The 13,407-nt window shown below is 41.8% G+C and overlaps 1 protein-coding gene across 1 annotated transcript in view; it reads left to right on the forward strand.

The window, feature by feature from the left end:
- Positions 1-1,366: 1,366 nt before the first annotated feature.
- The window catches only part of CNTNAP2 (contactin associated protein 2), a 2,440,986-nt gene continuing 2,428,945 nt past the window's right edge, over positions 1,367-13,407 (forward strand). Inside the window, exon 1 of the mRNA XM_033930311.1 lies at positions 1,367-1,447. Coding sequence (XP_033786202.1) covers positions 1,429-1,447 — 19 coding nt within the window. The 5' untranslated portion in view covers positions 1,367-1,428. The remainder of the gene's footprint in view (positions 1,448-13,407) is intronic.

Consider the following 13,407-nt stretch of genomic DNA (forward strand, 5'->3'; position numbering starts at 1 on the left):
TGACTCTCTGATTAAATGTTCCAAGTTCAGCTTTTATATTAACAATCTCAATTCTAGGTAATTGATTTCCATTAAAAATGTAGGGCTCCTTTTATCAAACAACGGTAAAGCCTTTTACAGCAGGCCTGTGAGGTAAATGTTCCAACGCTCATAGGATCTGAATAAGTGTCAGAGCATTTACCTTGTTGGCCTGCGGTACAAGGCTCTACCACTGCTTGACAATAGAAGTCTATACTTAGCACTATTATTACTCTATAATAAATATAAAGTGTCAGAGAAAGAATGTACAAATTAGAAATGATATACAGTACTGTATATGTAACTTCCTCACTAAACCCACACACTAAAAATAGCATAGGGGACTTTTTAGCACAGTTTAGCAAAAAGAACCCTTAATGATTTGCCCCTTTGGGACTCAAATTAGAAAAGAGAAATCCAAGTTGGGATGTCTCAAGTTCCACTAGTGTTTTCGAACAGGATCTTTCAGTGTCGAGCCTGTTCTAAAATATATGAAGAAATGGATGTTTTATGCACTAATTGCATGCAATAGGAGAAAACCAAAAAAACTCTGTGGAGTAACGATGTTCCTAAATGGACTTTATTTGAAAGTGTCAAAGTTCCAAAGGTACACTGAAATCATCCACATAAAATAATAAGCAGTGTCTCACTTCCGGCTCACCACACAATTGGACCCCTGAAGAAGACTTTTTGTCGAAACGCGGATCGTGTTGGGTCCTGTATCCTTAGCGGACTAGGTCCTTTAAGGCTCTTATGTGGATGATTTATTTTTATGTGGATGATTTCAGTGTACCTTTGGAACTTTGACACTTTCAAATAAAGTCCATTTAGGAACATCGTCACTCCACAGAGTTTTTTTGGTTTTCTCTGGATTTTCTTTTGTGGATATTTCGGGGTCAATTCCTTTTGTTTTTTTGCTTGATGCAATAGGAGAATCCATTTTACAAACAGTGGCAGGGACCCCTGCGCTGCGCGCCCCAGACCCTAAGATAATTGACTTTGAGCCTGGCCCAGTACAGGTTAGTCCTACCCTGTGCCTAGAATAGGAGCCTAGCCAGCACAGCCTAGAAAGGAGAAATATTTCTATGCTGCTCCTTTTAAGTCTAGCCCTTTAAGAAGAGGCACAAGTGTGTGTGAGAGAAGATTCAGCCAGCTTAGCAGACCTGCACCTGAGTTAATGAGGGGGGAAGGGCATAGATTGAGAGAGGCTTTTTCCCATAGGAGAGCTCAAGCAGTGGAGAAGGAGCTGGATGAGAACACAAGTGCTGAGAACAGCTGGGATTTCTCGGAAGGGGCTGGAGATATTTGCATGAAGGAACTACAGCCAGCTGAAAGTGAGGAGTGGTTGCCTCACATGGACTGGGAGAGCTGCCCAAACGTAGAACAGCCGGCTGAGATCATGGAGTTTTAATGGAGCAGCCTGGAACAGGTCAGAGTTTTGTTTTGCCTCTGAGGATTTTTGTAAAGCCTGCTGCCTTGTTTAATGTGTTCTAAAGAGCTGGTGAGCCCAGAACTGAATGTTTTTGTTCTGCTGGGAGGGGCACCTTAATAGAAGGGAGAGAAAATCATAGCAGAAGCTTAAGTGTGGACTCCCTATGCTTGGACAACATGATTCAGTGTTCTCTCCCAAATCCTGTAATGTTTTTTTTTCTTTTCTCCCAGTGAAGAAAGCATAAAGCAGTGTTGTTAGCCCTTGCTGCCCTTAACCCTAGCTTGGGGAGTAGACCTGGACACGGCTGGGCTGTATAAAATAAAAATCCCAGCTTTGCAGTTTGGTGGGTGGGCTAGTAAAAGTAAATTTGGACAGCAGACCCAGCCAGGCTAGCGGTGCACTGGCCCGGGTGCCACATAGCAGTGCAAGGGCCCAGTGTTTGGCAAAGAAGGAACTGAATAAATGATAGCTTGTATGCAGCAATGAATTAAAGAGACTTATTGAACCCAAGGGGTGTTTGCTCTACCAGTGTGGTGGGGGAGGGGAGGGGAAGCCTTCCGAATCCTTCAAGGGAAGGACACTAGCGGGGCCAGTTCGGTCCTTGTGGATTACAAAAGTTTGTTTGTTTTTTTTGTTCCTGAATTATGTTTGGACATTAGCCTGGGAACTCTAATCCTGACAAATATGAGTATTATGAGGGTGAATGCAACCCGGATAATAAAGCAGGTTTTTCTTTTTCTTTTTTTTTGTAAATCTTTATTGACATTTCAAACGTTATAATGTATACAATTAAAGAATCAGAAAAAACTGTATGAAAATACATTGTTATCATCACATTATTACACTGAACAATTTTTTTAACCCTTTCTTATCTTAATTATAAACAATAATATTATATATTATACTATCAATATAATAGAAATTAATTTTACTCTTCCAAATAAATATCCCATCCTCCCTGGATGTGTAAAGGAATCTAACAAGGGGGGAAAAAAAAATCATAATTATAACGTTATAAAATTAGTCAATGGACCCCCATACCTCATTAAAGGACTTGCTCGCACCTAAACGTATCTTTTCATATTTATATGTTGTACACACAGTTGCCCACCAAAAATTGCAGGTTTTTCATTAAGAAATACTGAGACTGCTTGAAGTTTCTTTTGTTCTGAGGGAAGTTCAATCTCAAAGCCTAGTCCAATAGTGTGCATGGGAGGCACTGAAAGGGACCATAATCATAGTCACACGTGGAACTGCTCGGCCAGGCGGGGCTGTGGGGACCCTAAACGGGTCAGCCTGGAGTCCCCGCCACAAAACATACACTGGCTTTTACAAAGCTGCGGTGGAAGTTTCTACTGTGGGCCAATGAGATAAATGCTCCGATGCTCAAAGAATTTCTATGATTATCAGACCATTTACCTCGCCGGCCTGTGGTAGAAATCTCTACGGTGACTTTGTAAAAAGAAATCATAAATATCTAAAATAACAATGGGTCAAAACAGGCATACAATATACAAGGGCGGTTTCAATAGTTTGGTAAAACAAACAAACAAGTTAAACAAAATTTTTAAAAAAATTTGACAAAACCTATTTTTCCAGCAGATGGAAAAACTGGACACTCACTGGACTAAACCCCCTCTTCTACGAAACTGCACTAGCAGTTTTTAGTGCAGAGAACCGCGCTGAATGGCCTGCACTGCTCCCGACACTCATAGGAACTCAGTGAGCATCGGGAGCAGCTCGGACCATTCAGCGTGACTCTTTGTGCTCTCTCTGCGCTAAAAAACGCTAGCGCGGTTTTGTAGAAGAGGGGGGTAAGTGTACAGCCCTCAATGAAGACTATATTGAGAAATATAACTGGTTTTTCAACAAAAGAAAAGTCTTAGTTTAACTTGTTTTTTGCCGAACTCCCATTCAATCTTTATGAGCGTCGGAGCATTTACTGCATTAACCCGTTGGGCTTTGTAAAGAGAGGGTAAACTAAAAGCTTACAAGTATCCATTTGATTCAGAAATACAAACCACTGTAAGACAAGAAAAAGTCAATAAGCAAAATATATAAAAAGGAAAGAGATAGGAAATGAGAAATTAGGTGGATCTAATATAAAATAAAGAAAATCCGGCATTTAGCATGTTAAAAATCACACTATTAAGTAGAAGATCATTGGAAAACTTGACCTATTACACTCTTCTTTAAATCCTAAAAGAATCCAAGATGGTCTGGGACAAAATCACATACCTAGTAGTCACTTACCCCACCCCCTTTTACAAAACCGCAGAAACAGTTTTTACAACAGGCTGGCGTGCTGAATGCTCTGTGCTGCTCCCAACGCTCATAGAAACTCTATGAGTGTCAGGAGCAGCGCAGGGCATTCAGCGTGCCACCGGGTGCTAAAAACCACTTTAGCGGTTTTATAAAAGGGGGATGTTGTATAGATATTATAACATGAAGATAGCTCCTAAACTCAATGTCTTCTTTCTCATAGAAAAGAAATCCTTGTGCCTTTCTTGTTTCAAACTTACCACATTAGGAAAAATTCATATTTTTTGACCATAAAATAAAGATTCTAAATTGCAGAAATGTAAGAACATAACACAAGCAAAAACCATACTGGGACAGACCAAAAGTCCATCAAGCCCAGTATCCTCTTTCCAACAGTGGCCAATCCAGGTCACAAGTACGTAGCAAGATCCCAGGGAGAAAAACAAATTTTATGCTGCTTATCCTAGGAATAAGCAGTGAATTTTCCCAAGTCCATCTTAATAATGGCTTGTGGATTTTTTTTTAGGAAATTATCTAAACCTGTTTTAAACCCTGCTAAGCTAACTGGCTTTTATTTTTATTTATTTAAATTTAATTTTCTATACCGTTCTCCCAGAGGCCATATTTTCTGGCAATGATTTCCAACATTTACTGCCTCTTCTACAAAGCCGTGCTAGCAACTGCTGTGCGGTAACATCCCCGAAGCCCATAGAGATTTAAAGGGCTTCAGGGCTTTTGCTGCGCGACAGCTGCTAGCGCGGCTTTGTAGAAGAGGGGGTTATTTTCACATTGAGTGAAAACATATTTTCTCTGTTTTTGTGTTTTGTTTTTTTTAATTTACTGTGCAGTAGTTTTATTGCAGGCTTCCTAGTCCTTGTAAATTTGGAAAGTAAACAATAATTCATGTCTACCTGTTCATTCTGCTCAGTATTTTATAGGTCTCTATTATATCTCCCCTCAGCCATCACGTCTCCAAACCAAAGAGCCTTATCCTCTTTAGCCTTTCCTCATAGGGAAGTTGTCCCATCCCCTTTATAAATGCATAACCATATTTAAATCTTGTTCAAAAATAAACTTTAAAGTGGCCTGGTCTGAGACTTGTTCTTGGGAGGAGTCTAAAACAGCTGACACATCTAAAGCTGATCATTCTCCTCCATTTTAGCAGCTAGAGGTCCCTTTTTATCAAGCTGTGCTGGGGTTTTTTATCGCTGGTCACTGAGGTAAAAGCTCTGATGCTCATAGGAATTCTTCAAGCATCGGAGCTTTTACTGCAGCAGCTGTCAATTTTATTTTTTAGAATTGTTTCCACCATTTTACCTGGCACTAAAGTCAGGCCTACCAGTCTGTAATTTCCTGGATCACCCCTGGAACACTTTTTAAAAATTTGTGTTACATTGGCCACCCTCCAATCTTCAGGTACTAAGGGCTCCTTTGACTAAGCTGTGATAGTGTTTTTAGCGCGCGGGGAATTTTAGCTAAGCCCACGCTACGCAGCTAGAACTAACACCAGCTCAATGCTGGCGTTAGGGTTTAGCTCATACAGCAATTCAGCATGTGCTAAGCGCATGCTAAAACCGCTATCGCAGCTTAGTAGCCCTAAGGAGCCCTAAGACAATTATAGTGACAGGTTACAGATCACTAACAGCAGGTAGAGATAGAAACATAGAAAATGACGGCAGAAAAGGGCCATCAGCCCAACAAGTCTGCCCACTCTAAGAACCCTCCCCCCCTAAGCACTTCCTCAAAGTGAACCCACATGCTTATCCCATTTTTTCTTAAAATCGAGCACGTTGCTAGCCTCGATTACCTGAAGTGGAAGAGCATTCCAACGATCAACCACCCATTCAGTAAAGAAATACTTCCTAGTGTCACCATGAAATCTCCCACCCTTGATTTTTAACGGGTGCCCTCTTGTTGCCGTAGGTCCTGTAAGGAAAAAGATGTCTTCTTCTACCTCAATACGGCCAGTAACCTATTTGAACGTCTCCATCATGTCTCCCCTCTCTCTGTGTTCCTCAAGAGAGTATAGCTGCAACTTACCTAGACATTCTTCATATGGGAGATCCTTGAGTCCTGAGACCATGAATCTTGTTACTACAATTGTCTTAGTAACAGATAATCAATTTTATATCTGTATTCTTTCAGTACCCTGGGGTGTATACCATCCAGTCCAGGTGATTTATCACTCTTTAACTTGTTGATTTGACAACTTCACTGAGATTTCTTTCAGTTCCTCTGCATTATCACCCTTCAAAAATATTTCCAGTTCAGGTAGATATCTTATATCTTCTTCTGTAAAGACTGAACCAAAGAATTCATTCACTCTTTTCACTATGGCCTTGTCTTCCCCCAGTGCACCTTTTGCTCCTTGATGATCTAACAATCCCATGGATTCCCTCACAGGCTTTCTGCTTCTGGTTTAGCTGGAAAAAGTTGTTTTGCCTTGGTAGCAAGTTTCTGTTGATATTCTCTTTTAGCCTTCTTTATCAATGCTTTGCATCCAGCTTGCCAGTGCTTATGTTGCTTCTTATTTTTTTCATTTGGATCCTTTTTCCATTCTTTGAAAGATGTTCCTTTTTCACTTCCCTTTTTAACAATGCTGACTGTTGTTTGCTCTTCTCTCTACCTTTCTTAATACATGGAATACATCTTCCAAAATAATATTTTTTAAACAACATCCATGCCGGATGATCCCTTTAGTTTCCTTTTAACCATTTCCCTCATTTTATCATAGACACCCTTTCAAAAATTAAATGCTGCTACTGTAGTTTTTCTTTGTGACTTCACTCCAGTATCAGCTCAAATTTGATCATGTTAAGGTCATTGTTTCCATTCCAAACCTCCACCCCCCAACCTAATCCACACCCACACAATAATTCCTTCCAGCTCATACAGTGGCTCAGCCATAAGTTATTAGCCCACCACTTAATTTGTGGGCTTCCATAACTGAGGGAAGGTCAACTTGTGATTGATCAATGAAATATGTCAAAGTGCACGGTCTTGGTGTGATGTTGATACACGTGGATGACCAGACCAAGGCTTGTCTACCATTGAATCCATTGTTTTTTTTATTTTGTTCAATTTTTACTACTGTGCTTTGACTGCTGCTGACTTTGCTGGCAACCTGGCAGAACAAAAATCCTTCCTCACTTATCACTGACACACAGACACACTGCTCCAATGTCAGGTTCCGCATCTTGTTCATGGTTGATGCAAAAAGTATATGAAATCCCAAAAGCCTGCACTTTTTATAGTTGCACTGTTACCTAGTTGTCTAGATTGTGATTGGCAGATGAAAGCAGTCTTCTGATTGGTCAGAAATAACACTTGCTGATTGGACAGTCTTGATCCAGTTTTGAAGCATGATCTGTAAAAGTCATAGTAGTTATGCTCCAGTATCAAATAAATTATAAAATTAGAAACAAGTGATTTAAAAACTTGATTCTAATAGACAAATGCATTCCTTATAATTTGGTACACAGACAAATCTGTTGGGTTAACAAAGAAATTAAAATAAAAGGTTAGAAAGTTGAAAGAATGCAAAATTCACATATGGTTCCAGACTTTTGCATACCGCTGTACTTTTTGCTTGTTATTCTGTACTTGCAGAGTTTGTTTCTTTCCTATTTTTATTGTAATTCTGTTCACATGTTTTATATTTTTGTAAGCATGTAAAGCACCATGATCAGAAATGCCAGCTAGTCTAGTAAATTCTTTAAGTTCTGTGGTGCCAATTCCGGGAGACAGGCTGCTTATTATTTCATGGGAACTGTTTGTAGTAGAATGCTGGGAGAATAATAAAGTGGGGGAAATTCCCTTACAACAATGTTTCAACAAAATCAATGTTTCTAATCAATGGTGTGAAATTCTGTTTGATTTCTGAGTGCCAGGCGACCTCCATTTTTTCCATCTCTGTACATTATGCCTCAAAATATTTTTTAAAAAAGAAAAAAAAATGGAATTGCAGCCTGTTCTGATTTTAACATATTGTGTTTTAGCACATGCCAAAGTTTGAACATAAGAACTGCCGCTGATGGGTCAGACAGTGGTCCATCCTGTCCAGCAGTCCGCTTATGCGGCTGCTTCCAGGCCAAAGACCAGTGCTCTAAATGAGTCCAACCTACTTGCGTATGTCCCAGTTTAGCAGGAACTTGTCCAGCTTAGACTTGAAACCCTGGAGGGTGTGTTCCCCTACAACAGATTCCGAAAGAGCGTTCCAGCTCTCTACCACTCTCTGGCTGAAGAAGATCTTCCTTACGTTTGTACGGAATCTATCCCCTTTCAACTTTAGAGAGTGCCCTCTTATTCTCCCTACCATGGAGAGTGTAAACAGTCTGTCTTTATCTACTAAGTCTATTCCCTTCAGTATTTTGAATGATTTGATAGTGTCTCCTCTCAGTCTCCTCTTTTCAAGGGAGAAGAGGCCCAGTTTCTCCAATCTCTCACTGTACGGCAACTCTTTCAGCCCTTTAACCATTTTAGTCGCTCATCTCTGGACCCTTTCGTGTAGTACCGTGTCTTTCATCATGTACGGCGACCAGTGCTGGACGCAGTACTCCAGGTGAGGGCTCACCATGGCCCGGTACAGCGGCATGATAACCTTCTCCAATCTGTTTGTGATCCCCTTCTTAATCACGCCTAGCATTCTGTTTGCCCTTTTTGCTGATGCAGCACATTGCGCCGACAGCTTCATCGATTTGTCGATCAGAACTCCCAAGTCTCTTTCCTGGGAGGTCTCTCCAAGTACCACCCCAGACATCCTGTATTTGTGCATGAGATTTTTGTTACCGACATGCATCACTTTGCATTTATTCACGTTGAACCTCATTTGCCATGTCGAAGCCCATTTCTCGAGCTTGATTATGTCACTTTGTAGATCTTCGCAATCCCCCTGCATCTTCACTACTCTGAATAACTTTGTATCGTCTGCAAATTTAATCGCCTCACTCGTCGTACCAATGTTCAGATCATTTATAAAGATGTTGAAGAGCACGGGTCCAAGAAGCACCGAGCCCTGCGGCATCCCGCTGGTGACACTTTTCCAGTTCGAGTATTGCCCATTTACCCCCACTTTCTGTTTCTTATACTCCAGCCAGTTTTTAATCCACGTAAGTATTTCACCCTCAATTCCATGGCTTGCAATTTTACGAAGTAGTCGTTCATGTGGAACCTTGTCGAACGCCTTCTGAAAATCCAGATATACAATGTCGACCGGGTCACTCTTGTCTATATGCCTGTTTACTCCCTCGAAGAAGTGCAGCAAGTTTGTCAGGCAAGATTTGCCTCTGCTGAAACCGTGCTGGCTGGTCCTTATCAGACCGTGTCCGTCAAGGTGATCAATGATGCGGTCCTTTATCAGTGCCTCTACCATCTTTCTGGTACCGAGGTCAGACTCACCTGTCTGTAGTTTCCTGGATCTCCCCTTGAACGTTTTTTGAAGATCGGTGTAACATTTGCTACCTTCCAGTCATCCTGAATCTTTCCCGATTTGATCGACAGATTGGCTATCAGTTGAAGTAGATTAACCATAGTCCCTTTCAGTTCCTTGTTGACCCTTGGATGGATGCCATCCAGTCCCGGGGATTTATCGCTCTTAAGCCTATCAAGCTGCCTGCATACCTCTTTTAAACTGACCGTCAACCCTGTCAGTTTCTCGTCCTCATTTCCAGCATATAGCCTGATGGGTTCCGGTATGCTGTGTATATCCTCTTCGGTAAATACAGATGCAAAAAATGTGTTCAGTTTGTCTGTGATTTCTATGTCCTCCTTTAACACTCCCTTTATTCCATGGTCATCCAACGGTCCCACCGCTTCATTCCTGGGTCGTTTCCCCATAGAACGGCTTGAAGTTTTTCGCCTCCTTGGCTATTTTTTCCTCGTAGTCTCTTTTGGCCCCTTTTACCGCCTTATGGGACCTGCGTTGATGTTGTTTGTGCTTGTTCCAGTTTTTGTCCATTTTTGACCTTTTCCATTCCTTAAACAAAGTTTTCTTGTCTCTGATCGCTTCCTTCACCTCTACAGTGAGCCACGCCGGTTCTTTGTTCTTTTTTCTCTTGGATCTTTTTTGATACGTGGTATATATAGATTTTGTGCCTCAGTGACTGTGTCCTTAAAAAGTGACCAAGCTTGCTCTAGCGTTTTTACACTGCTTATCCTCTTCTCAATCTTCTTCCCCACCATGAGTCTCATCCCTTCATAATTCCCTTTTCGGAAGTTCAGTGCCGTTGCCATCATTCTGGACCGATGTTTCTCCCCTGCATCCAGTTCGAAGCGGATCATGTTGTGATCGCTGCTTTCAAGCATCTCTTCTACTTCTACACTTTGTGCCGGTCCTCGCAGTCCATTTAAAATTAAGTCCAGAATTGCATTTCCTCTTGTATTTTCTTTTACAAGTTGTTCCAGGAAGCAATCGCCTACAGCATCCAGGAACTTAGTCTCCCTTGCACAGCTGGAGGTGCCTAGGTTCCAGTCTATCCCCCGATAGTTGAAGTCACCCATGATAACTGTGTTGCCTCCCTTGCAGTTGCGTTTAATCTTGTCCGTCATTTCTCCATCAATTTCTTCGGACTGCCCTGGGGGTTGGTAGTAGATGCCAATCTTCATTTCTAGTTCATTTGTTCCCGGAATTTTGACCCATAGAGACTATAACTCATCCGTCAGTTGTAGATTCAATTCCCTCTTTGATGTATATGGCAACGCCCCCACCTTTTTGAGCCACTCTGTCTCTGCGGTATAGTTTGTATCCCGGTAGCACAGTGGCCCAGACGTTTTCCTCAATCCACCATGTTTCCGTGATGCCGATGATGTCAACGTTATCTTTTTGTGCCATAGCTTCTAATTCACCCATCTTATTCCTTAGGCTCCTTGCGTTCGTGTATGTACACTTGAGTTTACGACCTGTTCCTTTCTTGCATTTCCTTCCCTTATGTGTCCCTTTCAATCTGTCTTGCTTGTGATCCGATGGGTCTTCCCCTATATCTTTCTGCACGGTATCCTCCGAGTATACCGGTGTCCGAACCATTGACTCTTTCTCTCGGTCGACTGTCGGCTTTCCCCTTCTTCCTAGTTTAAAAACTTCTCAACTTCTCTCTTGATGTTGCTTGCAAGTAGCCTTGTTCCATCTCTGCTGAGATGGAGTCCGTCCTTCCTATACAGTTTGTTTTTCTCCCAGAACATCGTCCAGTTGCGCACGAAATGGAATCCTTCTTCCTCACACCAGCGCCACATCCACGCATTGATTGCTTGCAGCTCCATCTGCCTCTTCTCGTTGGTCCTGGGTACTGATCAGTATAGTAAGGCATTCAGTGCTGCAAATAAAGAATCATTCATTCAAGATATCCCTAATGAATATGTATGAGAGAGATTTGCAAATAATGGAGGTGGGAGGCCTGAAAATCTGGCTCAGGCATTACTAAGCTGTGATAGAGGTTTCTACCGAGGCCCAAAGCGCTAAATGCTCCGATGCTGCTCCAATGCTCATAGTAATTCTATGAATATTGGAGTAGCGTTAGAATATTTAGTGCTCCAGGCCGTAGTAGAAACCTCTACTGCAGCTTAGTAAAAGGGAGGGGGCAGGGTAAGTTAAGGGCCTAGATCAGCTAGGCAGGCTGATCTATGTGTCTAACTGATGGCATTTTTTATAGAACGAGGGCCTTTCTCTTTAATCAGTTATCACCCTTCATCCTCAGGTTCAGCTCATCTTGGACAGTAATTAGCTTAAACACATTCTGCTGCTGCTACACCAAACAAAAAATATTTAGCCTTAAAAATAAATTGTAATGGATGCTATCATGGACTAACAGTGTCTGAATTAAAAAAAAAAAAAAAAAAAAAAATCTATTGATGCCTCGAGCTGAAAGCATCTGGATTTTTTTGAAAGAAAAAAACAAAGAAGCCATGTACTGCTGTTCTACTGCTGCCTCCTAAGGCTGATTTTGAACTTCTACCCCAGATAATAAAGTCTGCCAATAAAGCAGAGCTTGGGGCTAAAGTTGTGCCCTTTATTGTTAATTGATTCAGAAGGAGGAGGTAGGAGGACTACGGAGAGAAGGGTAGAACCTACATAAGATAAAGGACAGATGTGGAAGGATTGTTATAGAAAGCTAGAGACAGTTCTTAACAATTCTGCCACTCCTTCTATGCATTTCAAAGCATTGATACAGTGATACGCTCATCTAATGTCTGCACTTGCCTTTCTTCTGACATCACTACAGATGCTTTTGTTTCTTTAGCCCTGCCTTCTTCCCAGCAAAAAATGCCATTGTAGAGTGAGACTATTCATATCAGTCCTTAATAAAACTGGCCTCAAAGTAAGTTGTGATGTCTTTTATCAGACTAACACAGGAGCAGTCCAAAGTTGTAGCAATGCATGAGCTACAGAGATTCCATGTATTTCTTTAGTCATGACCTCAAGGATGAAGGAAGGAATGGTTTGTACTCTTTAGAGAGCTTCCTCGTGCTCATTTTGACTTCTAGCTCAAACAAAAATCTGCCTCTGCTAGGGTTATGTTTCTATAAGTCCTCATTTACAGTTCCATCATTTGTCTTCATCATGCCATCTGATTTAGGACTATGGCTCCCTTCAGAAATGATGCAAATGTATTTTAGGTAATTGCTGGTGCTTCTTCCTGGAATATGTGAACAGAGCCATTTGATTTGGTTTAGGGTCAGGTTGGGGGAGGGAAGGAGGGGGCTGCTAGATAAGAACATAATGACATAAAATAAAGAACTAAGGCCGGTATTGGACAAACTTGTATGGTTTGTGTCCCATATGTGGTGATTCAGTGTAGGATGGGCTGGGAAGGGCATCAATGGGAACTCCACTAACTTGGAACATGAGGACGTTACTGGCCAGACATTACGGTAGATATCCTGCAAACAACGGGATGGTTGGATAGGCTGGAGTGAGCTTGGATGGCAACTTCAGCAGTTGGAACCTAGGAAAATATACCAGGTGGACTTTAGTCTATGGCCCAGAAATATCAATGAAGAGACAAGTTAACTTAATCATGTATTACTAATGGGCAGATTGGATGGACCGTTCAGGTTTTTATCTGCCTTCATTTACTATGTTAAGAACATAAGAAGTTGCCTCTGCTGAGTCAGACCAGAGGTCCATCGCGCCCAGCAGTCCGCACCCGCGGTGGCCCATCAGGCCCATGACCTGTACGGTGATCATTGTCTGAACCCTTAAATCCCCTTGGTCTCTATCTAAACTCTCTCTATATCCCATCTCTACCTCTATCTGTATCCCTTAATCCCCCTATCTTTCAGGAATTTATCTAATCCTTCTTTAAAACCCTGGAGTGTACTCTGTCCTATCACAGCCTCCGGCAGTGTGTTCCATGTGTCCACTACCCTCTGAGTGAAAAAGAACTTCCTAGCATTGGTTCTAAACCTGTCCCCTTTCAGCTTCTCCGAGTGCCCCCTTGTACTTGTGGGCCCCATTAGTCTAAAGAATCTATCTCTGTCTACCTTCTCTTTACCTCTCATGATCTTGAAAGTCACTATCATGTCTCCTCTGAGTCTCCGCTTTTCCAGGGAGAAGAGCCCCAGCCTTTCTAACCTATCTGCATATGAAAGGTTTTCCATGCCTTTTATCATTTTCGTCGCTCTTCTCTGGACCCTCTCTAGTATCGCCATGTCCTTCTTGAGGTATGGCGACCAATACTGGACACAGTACTCCAGGTGCGGGC

This window comes from Geotrypetes seraphini, chromosome 2 (assembly GCF_902459505.1).
Source record: "Geotrypetes seraphini chromosome 2, aGeoSer1.1, whole genome shotgun sequence".
Lineage (NCBI taxonomy): Eukaryota > Metazoa > Chordata > Amphibia > Gymnophiona > Dermophiidae > Geotrypetes > Geotrypetes seraphini.